At 51.6% G+C, this 16,118-nt stretch overlaps 1 protein-coding gene across 1 annotated transcript; it reads right to left on the reverse strand.

The window, feature by feature from the left end:
* Positions 1-5,398: 5,398 nt before the first annotated feature.
* Positions 5,399-15,494, reverse strand: LOC140258345 (LON peptidase N-terminal domain and RING finger protein 1-like). The gene is made up of 12 exons (XM_072348548.1): positions 14,973-15,494; positions 12,755-12,873; positions 11,631-11,753; positions 11,327-11,437; positions 10,801-10,921; positions 10,268-10,358; positions 9,321-9,435; positions 8,660-8,781; positions 8,307-8,465; positions 7,600-7,762; positions 7,364-7,510; positions 5,399-6,891 (listed from the first exon to the last, which is right to left on the reverse strand). The coding sequence occupies exons 1-12, from the start codon at positions 15,349-15,351 to the stop codon at positions 6,712-6,714; spliced, it is 1,830 nt and encodes a 609-aa protein (XP_072204649.1). The 5' UTR covers positions 15,352-15,494; the 3' UTR covers positions 5,399-6,711.
* Between the last annotated feature and the right edge of the window lie 624 nt (positions 15,495-16,118).

The raw sequence follows: 16,118 nt of genomic DNA on the forward strand, positions 1-16,118 counted from the left end.
GGGGTGTTGTGATGGAATTAACACCCGCTGCTTTTCATCCCTTCTAAAAACAAATTGCTTGTCAAGAGACTCAGTGGGGTCCAACTACAATCAGCACTCAAGGAAAAGAATTGGCTCACGCAGGCTCCAAAATGTCCTGGCTCTTTAGGTTTGTGGCCAGTGGGCTCTGCATTGCCAGTGTGGCACTGCTCAAGGTCTTTTTCTCTTCTCTCTTTTACTGCCTGATTCTAATTCCTGTGTCTCTTTACAAACTCTTGTTCAAACTTAAATATAAAGGTCTTAAGCAGACAGATTTTTAACCAGCTTTTGTATCAGAACAGAAACAAGGAGCAACAGATTTCTGGCTTGGCTAAGAGAAGTCTCACTGGTACTTGAGCCTTATGGACCATTTCATATTAATAGAAAGGGACATTAAGTGCTATCATCCTTCCTATAGATGTGAAAGAGCAGGACTCAGAGAAGCAACTTGTTACTACTGCTCTGTGCCAAACCAGAAATATAATCTCTGTCTGGACAATATCTGCTGCAGTATGGGGAGAGGGATCCGTACAGAGACTTCTTTATTTCAGGATTCAGATTTCTCTTGTTCTTTTGTGGTCAGCAGAAACAGCCACACAACTAACCTGTGCCTTTCTTCATGCCAGGTGTTGAGTAAGCAGCTGTATTGAAGACAGCTGAATGCTGAGGCAAAGAGGTTTCCCACTGCTGCCTGGATGGATGGTCCTGTCAGTCCTGTCTTGGTCCCAGGGGATGGTCTCCTGCACTCTCCCTTGTGTGAGGACTGCATGACTGTACACATTGGATCCCATCACTGTTCATCTTTGGAAAGGAGGTAAGGTAATGAAGAGCTGAGCCCAGAGATGTATCTTGGGCAGCTTGGGGTAGCAGGCTGTAATTGAAGGACCCTGCTGAGCAGCCCTGCAGTGATCTGAATGTGTCACCTTCCTCCCAGCAAAACATGGGAGACTGTGGTTGGGCAAAAGCACTGGGGATGGAATGAGTGGCTGTGGTCCCCATGGTAGTGGGGTCCCAAGGTTATGTGGACCCATGCCTGCAAACCCAGGGGTGAGACAGCCCAGGTCCCCCACAAACAGATGGGAAATCAAGGCTCAGCTGAGCACAAGCCAGGATGCCAGGCCAGCTCAGCAGCAATGTCTTTTCACCATTTAAAAGCATCCTGCAGGAAACAGGAATGAGAGCTTATCTCCAAGAGCTGTCACTTCCCCATGCTGCCTTCAGCTCAGTGCTACCGTGAAGTCAGTGTGGGAATGTAACCTTTATGGGGAATGGTAAGTTGTTGCAGCTTTCCTAGTGTTTAATGTTCTCCATTGATTAGTTTCCATCTCCCTGAAGGGAGGAGGGTTTGACTGTGAACCAGAGCTCAGCAGTACCCAGTGCTGTGGGTGGTGGTGAGCTCTCAAGTGAGAAAACTGGCAAAGGAAAAATGCAGGGAGTGACTTTCAGAAATGAAGACAAGGGAAGGAGCGACTCTCAGAAAGGATATTTCTCCTAATCTGGACTAAAAACCCCACTGCCACTTCCACAAATCTCTTACTGTCAGAGGCGCACAGAGTGTGACAGCTTATTTCAGCTCCAAGCTGTGATTGCTACACCTCCCCGGTGCTTCCCTCCCTCCCTGCCCATCCTGTGCCAAGTGCTCGTTGGTGGAGGATCTGTGGCCTTGGGGCCGTGACAGCTCTGCCCTCCCTTCTGCACACAGAGATGTGGCACAAAACAAAGAAGAGAAGCGAGAGGGGAGCGCCGAACCAAACAGCAGTCACAGCTTTTGTTGTGCTGAGTGTTTTGTGCCAGCTTAGACAAGGTAACTATAATAATAGCAGCAGATAGTGGAGGAATACTGAGTATTAAGAAGCAGCTTCGTATTAATCTCAGCTTTATTATTTTGAGCAGCAGCGGCGCACCTCCTAACGCCCTTATCTTTTTGGGTGCACCTGGAACTGTCAAAGATTTAAACTTGCAAATCCAAAGCTTAAACAGTAAACAGTTTGGCCTCAAACAGTCTAGAGTCGGGGGTTGGCATGTGTAGAAGAGAGAGGCTTGGGGGAGCTTGTGGCTTTGTACAGAGCTGAAAGGTTTGTGCCTGCTGAGCAGCCTGCACGGTGGTGCATGCAGGGAGCTGCTGCTCTCTGAGCCTTGATCTGCAGGGTCACAGCCCTGGGGAGCCACAACCAGGAGTTACCCACCATGGGCTGGTGTGCCCCTCACTCTGAGATGGGATGGGAGAAGGGAGGATTTGCCCAGTGTTCGGGGGATGCTGTGTCTGGCTGTTCAAAGGTTAACTTTTAGCCAGGATCTTGCAAGCTTTTGGGGGCTGTTTGTTTGGGTCCCTGAAGATTTGTGCTACTCAGTCCATTTTTTAGCTATTCGCAGCCAAACAGAGCACTGTTTATCAGAAAGCAGAGAGCTGCTGCAGCAATTCCCTGACCCATGAATAAGATTTGATCAGCAGATGCCTCCTTTCAGCACTGAGCACTACTTCCATCTATTCTGTGCTCCTTTAAAGTGCTGGTTACGAGCACTAAGCAAACCGTACTGAAGCACAGACCCTCAGAGGACCTGAGCATAAACCCCCTGTGCATGCAGGCCTGGCTTTAAGGTATCATTTGGAGTTCAGCAGCAGGTTAATCTGTCTGTAGCACCAGATCCACTCCCAGCTTTTCTTTGGAAAGGGTTCACATACTTTCTACAGGCTCAAAGAGCGAGAGAAAGCTCCAAATCCATCCACATTAATTTACTTTTCTTCCCAGTTCTTGACTGCTACAGTACTCCGCAGCCTGAGCTCTCATTTGTCAGCATTTGGGGCTCACTGGCAGCTTCTCAGCTCCCATCAGCAGAACAACACAGTCACCCCCAGGAGCCAAAAGCAGCAAACTAGGAGGGGCAGCCGCAGCCATACACACTGCTTTTCAGTAATAACCCAATTTACTTTAGGGTTTTCTTATTTGCCTCTCTCTCTCTCTCTTTTTTTTTTCCCCCCTCTATAAAGATTTATGGTGAGGATGGTGCCCAGCTGCATCTGAGTGCAATAATCCTCCTGCGGTTGGTGGAAACCAAGCAGCTATTCCTTCAGCTTGTTAGCAGTCAGGAAGATGGAAGGAAGTGGGAGGAATCTGGAGGGTGAGGGTTTCGAGTGCCTCACTCATCACTGCTGAACCCCGCGCTATTTATGGTGCAATTATCACTGCAGACAGACTCCTTTATCATCCAGCCAATATTCTGGGTACAAATCCTATTGCAGCACAGCCACTCCATACATCATCCAGGCACAGCAGCAGCCAGGTGAAGAGGTTCGGAGCAGTGAGCAGCTCTGCACAAGGTAGGGAAGAGGGAACCGGGCTCCTGCCTGCCCTCAAGTGCCCCACTTTTTCTTTAGGGAGGAAGTGATGCATTTTTCCTTCTTCACGCTGACATCTCTTCCAAAGGTTGGCTCTGTTTCTCCAGGGAAAAGTAGGTCTGAGAGAAGGCTCCCATGTAGCTCACACCTCTCTTGGTTGGTCTGGGGCAAGGCTGGAGCAGCATGGGCCATAAACAGTGCCAATGAGGCTGGGATTCTGGAATAAGATTGTAGTGTGGATTCTCTGGTGTCTTCTATGGTAAGATCACGCATCCTACTGCCAGGAACCTGCGTTAGTAAGGCGTTGGTGAAGATGATCTCCAACCCCTTGAACTCTGACACTGTGATTCCCTTCCCCTTCTGTTTCACTGCACGTGTCGGAACCTTGGTTTACCTGGCCACCCCTTCCCTTGTGTCAAACATTGGAGTTAGGGAGTGGGAGCCAGCAAGGATGCAAGCAGCTGGGTCGTCAGGCTTCCTGCAGAACACACACCTGATCCCAGTACAGCACAGATCAGCCCCACTGTGGGAGATGGACTCGGGACACCCCACCACCTCTCCTTTGTCACTGCAGGCTGCATTTACTGGGATAAACCTTAACACCTGCAAGGAGTGAAATTCTTGAGGCACAGGGCAGTAATAACCATTGCTCACAATGCTCACTTACTTTCTAATTGCTGAAGACTTCTTTTCCACGTTCTCGGTGCTTGAAAAGGGAAGAAAGCATCTAGGAAACGTAATTTAATACCCCAAACGTGCTCACTTAATTGCAATCCCCACAAGCCAGCCACACAAAACTAAACAAATTCGATTAATTTATTTCAATTTGCACAAGTCTCCCTCTCAGACTGTAATTAATGGAGGGAAACAATTAAGGTAAACACAGCACAGCTGAGAGAGCTGTTCTCGCTAGAAGTCACATTTTATTTTAATAGCGCTGTATTTATATAAGAAGTTCCACACTTTTAACAAGTTTCCCATTACCTTGGTGTTTAATCAGCGCTGTAAATATTTTGCTTCAACTGAAATGGTTTTTGTGAAGCCATAAATCAACGGGGAGGGAGAAAGCAGGGAGGGAGAGTGTTGCTATAGGAGGAATGGGGAGACACGGGCTGCGGCTGGAGCCTTAGGTCTCAGCATCCTGACACTGTGTATACATACAGCCCCATATAGGCTCTCTCCCTACATGCTGGCACTGAGCACTGAAAAGCAGGAATGATGTGATCCATCTGTTGTTGCTCCGAAGTGCCGTTGCTATAGCATGAAAAGAAAAATTGATGCTGCTTTTCCTCCTTTCTTCATTAACCTTTAGGTATAACGTGCTCCCGTTTCAGTGCAAGCACGGCCTTACCAGAGAAGATTTTAACTCCAACAATCTCATGTTGATTTTCTGCTATCTATCTCAGTCTAATTAGTTTGGAAATACGCCGTTTGTTAAAGAAAGACGAGGCACAGCCTGACACCTGCTGTATTAATTACTTGCCTCTTTAGCTAATTGCTTGCCCACACTGTTTGTTAGGGAAGTTGTCACTGTTGTTCAGAGTTGAAGACTGAATGGGAAGGAGAGCTTTGGAGGGGAGGCTGCAAGAGATGGAATGGGGCAGAGAGGCAGAGGGCTCGGTGCTAACGCTGTCTCAGAGCTCTCCGGGGGTGAATTCCTCTGGTACAGGATATGTCCCATCAGCTGAGGGGTGCAGGATGGGTGGGATGGGAAGAGAAAACACCAGTTTGGAAGAGTTAGTTGACTTCGAGCAGCGCGGAGCCTCTTCCATCCGCCTCGTTCAGCCTCAGCGCGCCCCCTGGTGGAGCAGCGCGGCACTGCACGGCATGGAGCGGCGCACGGCGCTGGTTCAGGTGGTGTCGCTGTTAACCACTATTTCAGACCCTCGTCCTTTTTTACCCCTTGCTACCATCTGCCCCCTGTTCACCGTGTCCCTCTAACTTGGCCCCAGTTAACTTGGCCCTCTTCCCAAGTCCCCAAACGTCCCCGTTGCCACCTGGGATGCCCCCAACTTCAACCAAAGAGCAACTCAGAGGCAAACATCACCACCGACAAAGTCATTTTATTTCAATGATGATGAAGAAGAAAATAATTAAAAGAGAAGTCACTGACACAATCACAAAGGCACTCTAAGTGAACTGGAGCAGTTTCCACGAGTCCCTCCCTGTAGCACACCATGCAGATGTGGCTCCAGTGCCCATCACAGACATAGACCAGACCCACAGAGTGACCCGTGGTGTCATGGGGTGACTCAAGCCACCCCGCAGAAAAAGGCACTTCTCAAAAGCCGGTGCCACTCCCGTCCCTGCACACAGAGCCACGGGCTCAGCATCCAAGGGGCAGAAGGATGCTGGGAGTGATGTGCAGCCCCAACCCACCTCCTCACCCTGCCATGTACCAGCCCCGAGATGGTGCATATGGGAAAAGCAGGGATAAGGTGTTCAAAGAAATGTTAATCCTTTGACTCATTAGGTGGAAATTAACCCCAAATTTCACCTAAAGCCACTGAAATTATGAACAGGACTTGAAAATCCCAAAACTTTGGGCTTCCCTGCCTGGGGAGGGTGTGTAATTTTTTCCCTTTATTCAGAGACAAGCAGCAGTCAGGCACTTGCAGACAGGCACTTGCTCCCCTGCATGGGGTTCACAGCATCGGCCACTGGTTTCCCCTTTGACTTCAGTGTGTGCTGCTTCAAATCCTACATTCAAGGATCCGACCTAAGCTCCTTCATTCTAAGGAAGCTGAAAGTTCACAAAGAAATGCTGAACCTGGTGAAATCACACTGCTTGAGCGGCAGAAAGTCACAGAAATCACTGCTGGGCTTCATTCTTCCATCAGTATTTCAGAGCCCATCGATAATTTAATTAAACTTTTCTTCTTGTTCTCATTGGAAATTAGGCTAAACACTTACCCAGAGGCTGAGCTTTCAGCTCCTGAGGCTGGAGAAAAATCCAACAGAGCCTCCTGGTAGGTGCCACATCTCCCATGACTTTATATCTCCTGCCCCATGGAGTGGGAGCACTACCCAAAGCCCTACCTTGTCTTTCAGAGAGGAAGAGCCCCAGCACTCAGTCCTCTGCCCTAAGGACAGTCCTCCACAAAGCAACTCAGTAAGAGATATTGTCTTCTAAAGGCACAACCCACCCTTCTGGCATGGTCCTCTCCCGTGGTATGGCAAGTCCACATCACTCCAGTGTCACCAACCACCGCATAGGACCAGCATGGACGGCATTGAGTCACTGCTGACAGCAGCACTGATCTCACTAAGGTTGCTTTTGGTAGGACTCAAACCACAAAGAAATGCATGAAGAAACCCCAAGGGGCTGCATTCTCCCACTCAAAGAGGTTGGAGGATCAGACAAGGCCCTGGGGGCTGTGCTCAGGTGAGGGCTGCAGCAGGGCCAGGAGGATGCGCTGCAGCTGGGCCAGGCGGGCGTGCAGTGAGGTGCTGGAAAAGAGCCTGAGCTGGAAAGATGGGTCAAGGGGAAGGATGGAGATCAGCCACCAGCACCAGGTTGGGCCGTCAGCAGAAGCCTGGAGAGGAGAGAGGGAGAGTGCTGAATGAGAAAGAGTCATTTAGTAACCACCATCATCCAGTCCATCCACCACTAATAATGCCCAATAAACCACATCCCTCAGTGCCACACATTTTCCATGAACCAGACATCTGTAGAACCATAGAATGGCCTGGCTTGAAAACGACCTCAAAAGCAGTCGCCAACCACTAGACCAGGCTGCCCACAACCACAACCAGCCTGGATTGATGCACTTGTTTTACAAAAACAAGGTCAAATACCCCCATTAGTTCAGAGTTTTTGTTGCTCTTTTTATGTTTTAATAATAAATATTAAAAAAAAAAAAAGACAAAAATAAGTTCAATGAGTTATATACATTAACTGCATTATATAGCTTGCTTATATGCATCCCAAAACAATTCCACTTCACCCAGGCAATATAAAAGGTTGGACAACCATGCCCCAGAGTATCTCTGCCCCCACAACATTACCTGGATGTCCTCTTCCTTCTCTGGCAGTGGTCCGTGCTGCAACAAAAGGTGCCTGGAGGCAACATCCCCGTGCTCCCAAAACCTCTGGGCCAGCTGGTAGGTGCTTTCATGAAGGCTTTGCAGCTCCTGCAGCTCCTCCCCAGCCACCTGGGTGGAGGGAAGAGGAGAGCAAAGGAGGGTGGGTGAGGATCACGGTGCCCACCAATGGTGCCCCCCCACCCTGGTCCTGCCCTCACCTTCTTGTCCTCCAGGTACTCAATGTCAGCTGTGTTGTAGCCATCTCTGTGCCCACGTCTCAGCACCCGGAACCGGCGCCCACCGATGGTGTCCACCAGCGACCTGCCATCCGCCAGCAGCTCCAGCTGCCGGATCTCCAGCATGCAACCATAGTCTGCAAAGCTGGAGGAGACAGGGAGAGGAACAGGGTCTGAGCAGGGTGCCGACATGCAAGATCTGCTCCTCCTGCATGCAGCAGCTCCAAGGATAGACGTGGTGCAAAAATCAGAAATTAACTCTGCTAGCACCCATTTCAAGAGGGCAGGGAACAGCGAGAACTCCCTTGAGTCTGCCTGATGCAAAAATGGCTTAGCCATTTTTCAGACCCACAGGTCTGACTGAATAGCAATAAAAAGTTCACCAGAGGCCATAAGAAGTTAGTGATCCCCATCTCTCTTGAGCAGGACTTAAGCCCCAGAATGACTTGTCCTGTAAGCATAGGAGTTTAATGGAGTCCTTGGGGTAGGAGCCCAAAGGCTGAGCCCACCTGAGACCAAGGAAAACGTAACAAAAAGAAGCCCAGTGTGCTGCTGCAGCTTGTTATGGGCAGAGAATGAGAAGGATGGTCACTTTAAAGGAGATGGAGGACACAGAGGAACAGTGCAGCTCAGAGATACCCTCCCCACAGGATGCCCACAGAAGGCAGCAGCCTTGCCCTGGTGCTCACCTTTTCCCATTCTCATATATGCACATGCCAAACCTCCTGGTGCCGGTCTCCTGGCACCGCCGGATCATCAGGCGGTAGCGGGGCTCAAAGATGTGCAGAGGGCAGGCGACACCAGGGAATGACATCGTGCACACAAAGATGGGGATGTTCGTGGTCAGGCTGAAGGAGAAGAGGGGAGACTGCTTTAAAAACCCCAAGAAAAAAAAATAAAAACCAACAGAGGCTCTGGGTCAGCTCCTATGAACTCACAGAAAGTGATGCTGTGCTACAGACCACTGTAATGCAGTCCTAGAAATGGGACATGCCACCTGAAAAGCCCCTCTCGCACCCAACACACAAGGCAGGTCCCTTACTTGGAGAGCTCAGCCATCTCAGCCCGGTGCAGCTCGCGGCGCTCAGCCAGCTGTGCAGGGAAGGCAGCCAGCATGATGTCCTGCAGCAGCAGTGTGGGGCTGTAGCTCCCTGCCTTCAGGTACTGTGAGAAACAAGAGATGGGTTGGACAGAGCAGGAGGGGAACCCTGGGGCTCTGAATCATGCTCACACAATAGGAGCTGAGGGTAATTTCAGTTTAGAGCTGTGAAGGTCCATCTGGGAGGGGGGGGCCATGCAGTGGGGCTGTGTCAGCCCCAGGATCCATCCCACAGAGCATCCTGTCACTGACACTGATGTGGTCCATCCATGTATGACAACCTAATTTCCCCCGAAGGGCTCATCTGAATATCTTTTCATAAGAGATGAAGTCAAACCCCCAGGCTAGCAGGCTTTCCATCCATTTCCATTTTTTAAAGTAACTAGCATTAACTTCCTTCTCTCTCTCATTCTCAGTCCTATTTACAACCTCACTCAATCACTGTGACATCTCATGGAAACAAATTTCCTGGTCCTAATTATCAGCTGTCAGATCATTCCTGTATGGGCAAAGCTGACACCCCTGAGTTGGGCACTGAGCCCCCTCCCACCTGTCTGTCCCTATCCCAGGAAGGGGGACCCCCCACCCAACCCCCAGCCCTCACCTCTCGCAGGCTCTGCTTGCAGAGTGGGCAGTTGGGCCGGTGGTCCAGGCAGCGCTCCAGGCACTCCTTGCAGAAGGTGTGTCCACATGGCGTAGTCACCGGCTCAAAGAACATCCTGCAAAGGAACCTCTGTCACTGGATCGAAGGGGAAGGAGCATGGTGATGTCCAGGAAGAAGGTCAGAGGGCTGGGAGTTCGAAATCCAACTTGGGTTCAGCTCCACAAAGCATTTACTGCATGTTGATGCAAGCAAGGATGGAACAGCAGACACAGCTCCCAGCCACCCTCCAGCCCCATACCTGCATCTCCTTGGAGTCCCCTTGCTGCAAGCAGGAGGCTTGAAAAGGGCCTTAGAGTAAGATCTTAAGGGATTTTGCTTCCAGCAGGATTGAGGGGTTTCCCACATCTCCTCCTACAACTTCAAGGGGAATCTACAGTGATGCTGCAGGGCCAAGACACAGCTGGAAGCTCTTTCACACTGTGTTTCCCAAGCCCAGGCAGCACACAGCTATGCAACTTGCTTTCACTAAGACTGCGTTAGCTGATCTTTGCTTGCAACTCTTGCTAATTAAATGTAAATATTTATTCCATTCACCAGCAGCCTGATCACTTGCACAGTGAGTGAGATGGCAACTGTCCAAGAAGGTCTGAGCTCCCTGTCCCTGGGGGTCCCTGTGGACCCCCAGCTGGTGTGCAAGTTCCCTCTTAACTCTTATTTTTGCCAAACCTGTGGCTTCACAGCACTGGGGACTGCATTTGATATTAACAGAAGAAGAAAGACACAAACCAGGGAGCAGAACCAGGCAGGTGCTACATTCGGTCTGATTTTTGCATGATTCTATGTGGAGCCAGGAGTTGGATTCAGTGATCTGTATGGGTCCCTTCCAACTCAGGATGTTCTATGATTCTAATTCCTCATTCAAAAAGCTCTGCCAATAGAGAACTCACCGAATGCAGAGAGAGCACTCCAAGTCAGAAACACTCAGCAGGTCCTCAAGGGGCAGCAGTTTACTCATAGCTGCTGTTTCCTCTTCATTAGCTGGTGGCAAAAAGAGAGGAGGAAAGGATAAGACCTCCTGTTTCAATACCGAAAATTAAGCTTTGCCTTCTGACCTTGTTCTGAGGTGTAAGGAACCAACTCTTACACAAAGTGCTTTGGAGTTTAAAAACAAAAACACTGGGTGATGCAACACAAACCCAGCCAACAGCCCATCCATGTTCACCCACAGCTCATATATCAGGATGGCGGCATCTCTTCCCCTTCCTTCTGCAAGGAAACTGAGGCACCAGAAAGAGAAGCAGCCCAAAGAAGCCACCAGATGGAGGTCTGCCACAAGGGATCACCACTGCTTTAGGGACAAGGGCACGGTGGTGATGGGTCAATGGTTGGACTAGATGATCTTAACAGTCTTTCCAACCTTAAGGTTTCTATGATTTAGGCAAACTCAGATGCCTGCTGTTCTGCACAAGATGACACTCACCTTCCTGCCTGTCCTCCCTCTGTGCCACAGCTGCTGGCGTTCTCCATTGCCCCACAGCTGTCCCCAGGCTGTGCTCAGACGCCTCGTCCCCACCACCAGCCTCCAGCTCCTCCTCCTGTTCCTGGGCACAGCAAGGAAAAAGAGCAGACTCAGTTTTTTTCTTAATAGCTCCTAATGGTCTGGATTGTTCTCAGTTGTGTTTACTGAGTGAAAAAAAAAACTAACACCATTAAAACTGAATTTGTTAGGGTTGCTGGGTTTTGGCTTTTTGTTTGTTTGTTTTTACTGTGACTTTTTATGTGACTTTTGTGTTTTAAACAGGAGCCTGAAGTCTTGTGAAAAATACTGCAGAACAAAACTGGGAGAGGGCTGGAAACCAGGAGGAGCCTCCTCAGCTCTCACCAGCTGCTACCCAAACATGCCCACAAGTATGGTTCTGCACAGCTGCCCTTTACCATTCCTATCACTGGGAAACCTCAATTTGGGATGTCCCAAAGGGATGCCAAGTCCCATCGCAGCCTATTACCTGAGCTTGTGTGGAGGAAGATGCAGGGCCCCCTTCATCCTGCTCTTCCTGGGGACCTGTTGAGCCCCAGTGGGCAGCACATGGCTGAGGAACATCCTCCCATGTCAGGACCTGCAAGGAGAAATCAGGGCTCAGCAGGGTGCTGGAAGGAGGTGTGTGACCCAGAGATCCCAAAGCATACCCTGGGCCACTGCAGCATCAGGGCCACTTGTCCCAGTGCTGGCTGAGTTCAGCAAGCTTACATCAGGGCATGCCCTTGAGCAATGGGAGTGCATGGGACCCACCACTCTGCAGACCCACGCACCTTCTCCATCTCTCTCTGCGCAGGCTGGAAGTGGGGACTGAGCATCAGGCAGTGCTCCCATGCCAACAGGGCTTCGGCTCTCTGTCCCATCTCCAGGAGCACCTTCCCTTTCCTGTAGAAGCCCTGCAGAGCACAGAAAATCTTGTGCTGACTACAGGCCAGCAGCCAGCTGAGAATGTGTCTCATGTGTGCCCCAAGCCCTGATGCTGGTGGATTCATTCCCACCTTACAGAGACCTAGTGAAGGGATAAAGGGCTTCTGCCTTGAAGCCACACAGTGATAGCCAACATGTGCAAAGAAGCAGTCAAAATCCCAGGTGTGATGTCTCTGAGGGCATCGCAACACTTCGCCCAGCCCCAAGCTGTGATCCTGCACATCAGCATCCTTTACATCCTCACCAAGTGCATATGAGTAAAGATACTCCCATTAACAGTGCAGAGAGTTTGTGTCCCATATTAGCAATTAATGGATTTGGGTAGTATATTTCTGAGCAGGTTGAAGCCAATAGTTGTGAGAACTCAGGATTGCCCGTGTACATGTGCTGGAGTCAGCAACCAGTAAGTGGCAGGATTAAGATGTATGTGGGTTGCTCTGAAAGTAATGCTTCCTATCTATTTCCATGGAAACCACAACAGATACAAATAGTACAGTAACAGTATTTGATAGAGCAAGTTCTCAGCTACAAAACACTATTTTTCACCACCACTAGCTATGCATTTTCACCAGTGATGAACAAGAGCTTGCATACTGCAGTCATTTAAATCTACACCAGTGGAGGTGATCACTGTCACTGTTACCACTGCTGAAATGCTCCACTCACTGCCACACTGTACTTGACTCCACTGGTTGGGCTCCATAAACATTCAGCAAGCACCAGTGAATGTCAGAGGGTGCCAGAGGCCTCTGCCATCAGGGGTCAATGTAAAATAATAGGAAGCATTACTTTTGGAGCAGCCCTCATAGATGAAATTATCCACATCTGTCCCTACAGCTAAAATGTCCTTTGCCTTCTGTGACCAGCAAAGGGGAAATTCCCAGGGGGAGAAGAAAAGAGAGACATCACTCAGCTGTGCAGTGAGGTGAGGTCCCCAACACCACCACACCCCCAGCTGCCCTCCGCTCACCTTGCACTCCATGGGCTCAGCCCTGCACACAGCCTCCAGGTCCTGCAGCGCCTCTGGATACCGCTTCAGGGCTGCCAAGGCCTCTGCCCGGCACAGACGCAGGGATGTGTCCTCTGGGGCTGCAAAGAGAAAGGTGGGTCCTGGTGCCGAGAGCCCCTGTAGCACCACTGCTGTGGGGCTCAGCTTCAATCACAGCGTGATCTGGGCCATTATCCATATTTTTGGGATGCTGAATGTGCTCCCCATGGAGGCTGTCACCATGAGGTTCTCTGTGATGGAATTCAGGGCAATGTGGCACACAAAAAGCCAGCAGCTGGGGACTGCTGTTCCAAAACACTGCAGCTTCCTGGAGCCGCCACTGCTATTCCCAGGCAGAGGCAAACCCAAGGGTGCAAGGAGGACTCCCATCCTCCCCACCAGGTGTCTCTGAGTTCCCAAGTCCAAAGAAAGGCTGAAACAGGAGAAAGGAATTAGGGCATCCAGGTCTGTATCAATACGATACCACCAATGGGATCTCAGCACCAAGGGGTGTTCGCAAAACAGCACGTAGGGCTGTCCAGACTGGGCTGCAGTCGGAAACCACATGCTCCCTATGAGCCTACGTGCATGTGTGTGTGTGTGCTGTGATCAGGACCTCGGCACACAGCACTTCAGGAACTGGCTGTGCTGGAGCTCAGCCTTCCACACAGGTCTGGGGATGAGATACTGCAGCTCCTAATGACGTGCAGAGGTGAAAACATGAGTACAAAGTCCAGGGGCTTATTTTCCACATCAACAAGCACATTCAAACATTTACAGACTGTCAACAAAGCGACTGATTTAGCACCACAAGTAAGACACGTAAAATCAGGCAGCGAGTTCTGCATTTCTGTGCCGCTGCAGCTATTTTTGCTGTATGATATCACCAACCATCAGGGATGTGAGCCAGCTGGCAGCACAACACCCGAGGAGCCCTCCCGTGTTACACCATCCACAGCACTATTCAGTTCACTTTGTCAACCTGCTACCTCCTGTTTTTCTATTCCCTTTGGCCACATGGTGTCCCACAGGGCTCTGTGCAAAGCCCACAGCTCCTGCCTCAAGCAGCACTGAGCCCCAAAGCACTACTTGTATGGCACAGCAGCACCTGCACATATGGGTTCATGGGATCTGCCCCTGATCTCTATTTCCTCATTGCCCCAGCCTGGACTTCCTTCCCCAGCTAACAGAGAACTGAGCACACAGCAAAGAAAGACCAAGCACTGAGCTTGCAATATTTTTGCTCTTTCTACTCACACAGCGAATTGCAAGACTAAAGTCAGCCCGTAACACAATGAGTAACAGAGCACTGTGCACATGTGTTTGCTCTGAACAAAGGGCACACAGGACCAAGCAGTGCCCTGGGAGGTTGCATAAAGGGACCGCAGCCCACTTGCTCCCTGCTGTCCCTGTGCTTAGGGGTACACCACACCCCACACCTCTAGCACTAATCCCACAGCAGGTGATGAGGAGGAGGTGCTATAGAAACACTGCTCACTCCGAGAGGACCTCCATGTCTCTGCTCCCCAGCCTCCCAGCCACGTTGTGTAACCCCACTTGGAGCAGCATCACTCTCCAAGAAATCCACTTACAGACACACAGTAAAGCAGAGCAACCCCCCTGGGCCTGATCCCAGTCCTGCAGGTGAATGCCTCCTCAGTGACAGGTGCAGAAAAGGATCAGGGGGTCCTGCTGAGCACTGGGTGTGCTCAGTTTCTGTTCCCAATTAGAGAAGTCTCAGCTGCTTTCCACCACCCCTACCACTCAGGTGCTCTAATGATTCATGGGATGCTCTGGGAAGCTGTGGAACTCAGTTTTGTCAGCCCAGCTATTAATGAAAGCTCTTTCATCTCCAGCTGCTGCTGATACCTAGAACACACAGCAATGGGACACTAAGCCCCAGCCCTGGGGACAAGCAGCCGCTACAGCCCTGGGAAGGCCATGTCCCTCTGCTGCCAATGGACTTCTGCAGGTGTGGGGATGACCCAGAAGCAAAGCCCAGCAGGTGTTTCTGCCCTCCTTGTTCCTTTCCAACACTTCCAGCCCTCCTAACAAGCTCCCCAGGTGCCCAGCCCCAGATGTGTTGGCACAGAGGTCACCATGGTGCAGGGACAAAATTACCTGCACTGTTACCCACGTGCTCCAACAGCATGCCCTCATCCCATGCCCTCTTCAGCCCCCCAGGCCCCACACTGCTTACCCATCTCAATGCCTTTCTGGGCCATCCGCAGAGCATCCTGCAGGTCCCCACGAGCAAGATGACTCCGGATGCATGCTGCTAGCCTGGCCGAGCGGCTCTCCCTCTCCTCGCACTTCTCCAGCAGGTTACAGAGCACCACGTTGCATCTCACCGCCTCGACGCCCAACAGCTTCAGCCGGCGGTGGCACACGGGGCAGCGGGAGGGCACGGCCCCGCCGAGGCACAGCTTGCAGAAGGAGTGCCCGCATGATACGGTCACCGGCTCCCAGAGGAGGAGGCGGCAGGACGGGCAGCGCAGCAGCTCCGCGCTCCCGGGGGGCTGCGGGATGGGGCTGCCTTCCCGGGGTGGGGAGGATGAGGTGGAGGAGTCGCTGCTCATGGCTACAGCCTCCGAGCGCAGTGATATCCTCGGGGTCGCATAACCGAGGCTCAGCCCGTTCTGCCCCGGGGCACCCGGCGGAGCTCTGCGGTGCCGGAGCTTAGCGGTACGACCCCCCCCACGCCGAATCTAGGGCCGCCGGGATCGCCATTGGCTGTCGCCGCCGCCGCGCCGCCCCGCCCCGGCCGCGTTTCGTAACGGAGCCGGCGGCACCGGGGGCGGTGCCGGGAACGGCGTGGGGGGACCCGGGGTGGTCCGGCGTGGGGCATCGCGGGGCAGCCTGGAGGTCTTGGGGGTCGGTGTCCGGTATCAGTGCCTGGGGGGTCCTATATCTGTTCCTTGCACCGGGGTGCTGGGGGGGCTCCGGTGTTGGATTCTGGGTATCAATGTTCTGGGGATCACCCCCAGCCCACTGGGAATGTATCTCCGGAATTGAATGTGGGGAGGTTGGGGTGCCTCGAGTGTATCTCTGCAGACCCCACTGTGCGGACCCGTCTCTGCGGGATGCTTTGGGGAAAAGGGGCGACCCTCCGGTGCGGGTGGGTTTGCAGACCCAGAGCTGAACCAGCCCAGACCTTGTGATGTAAAATCCCTTTCCCGGTCCCACGCTGAGGTGACGACAGCTCTCCTATTGCCGGTGCTGGGAAAAACAGCCAAAAGCAGCTTAGTAGATCAGACTTTATGTAAGGATGATGCACATTCCCCACCGGCTCTTTTGTCTGTCCCTAAAAGCCAAACAAAGGCAGGAGCCGGCTGGGAGGGATGCT

This window comes from Excalfactoria chinensis, chromosome 13, assembly GCF_039878825.1.
Source record: "Excalfactoria chinensis isolate bCotChi1 chromosome 13, bCotChi1.hap2, whole genome shotgun sequence".
Taxonomy (NCBI): domain Eukaryota; kingdom Metazoa; phylum Chordata; class Aves; order Galliformes; family Phasianidae; genus Excalfactoria; species Excalfactoria chinensis.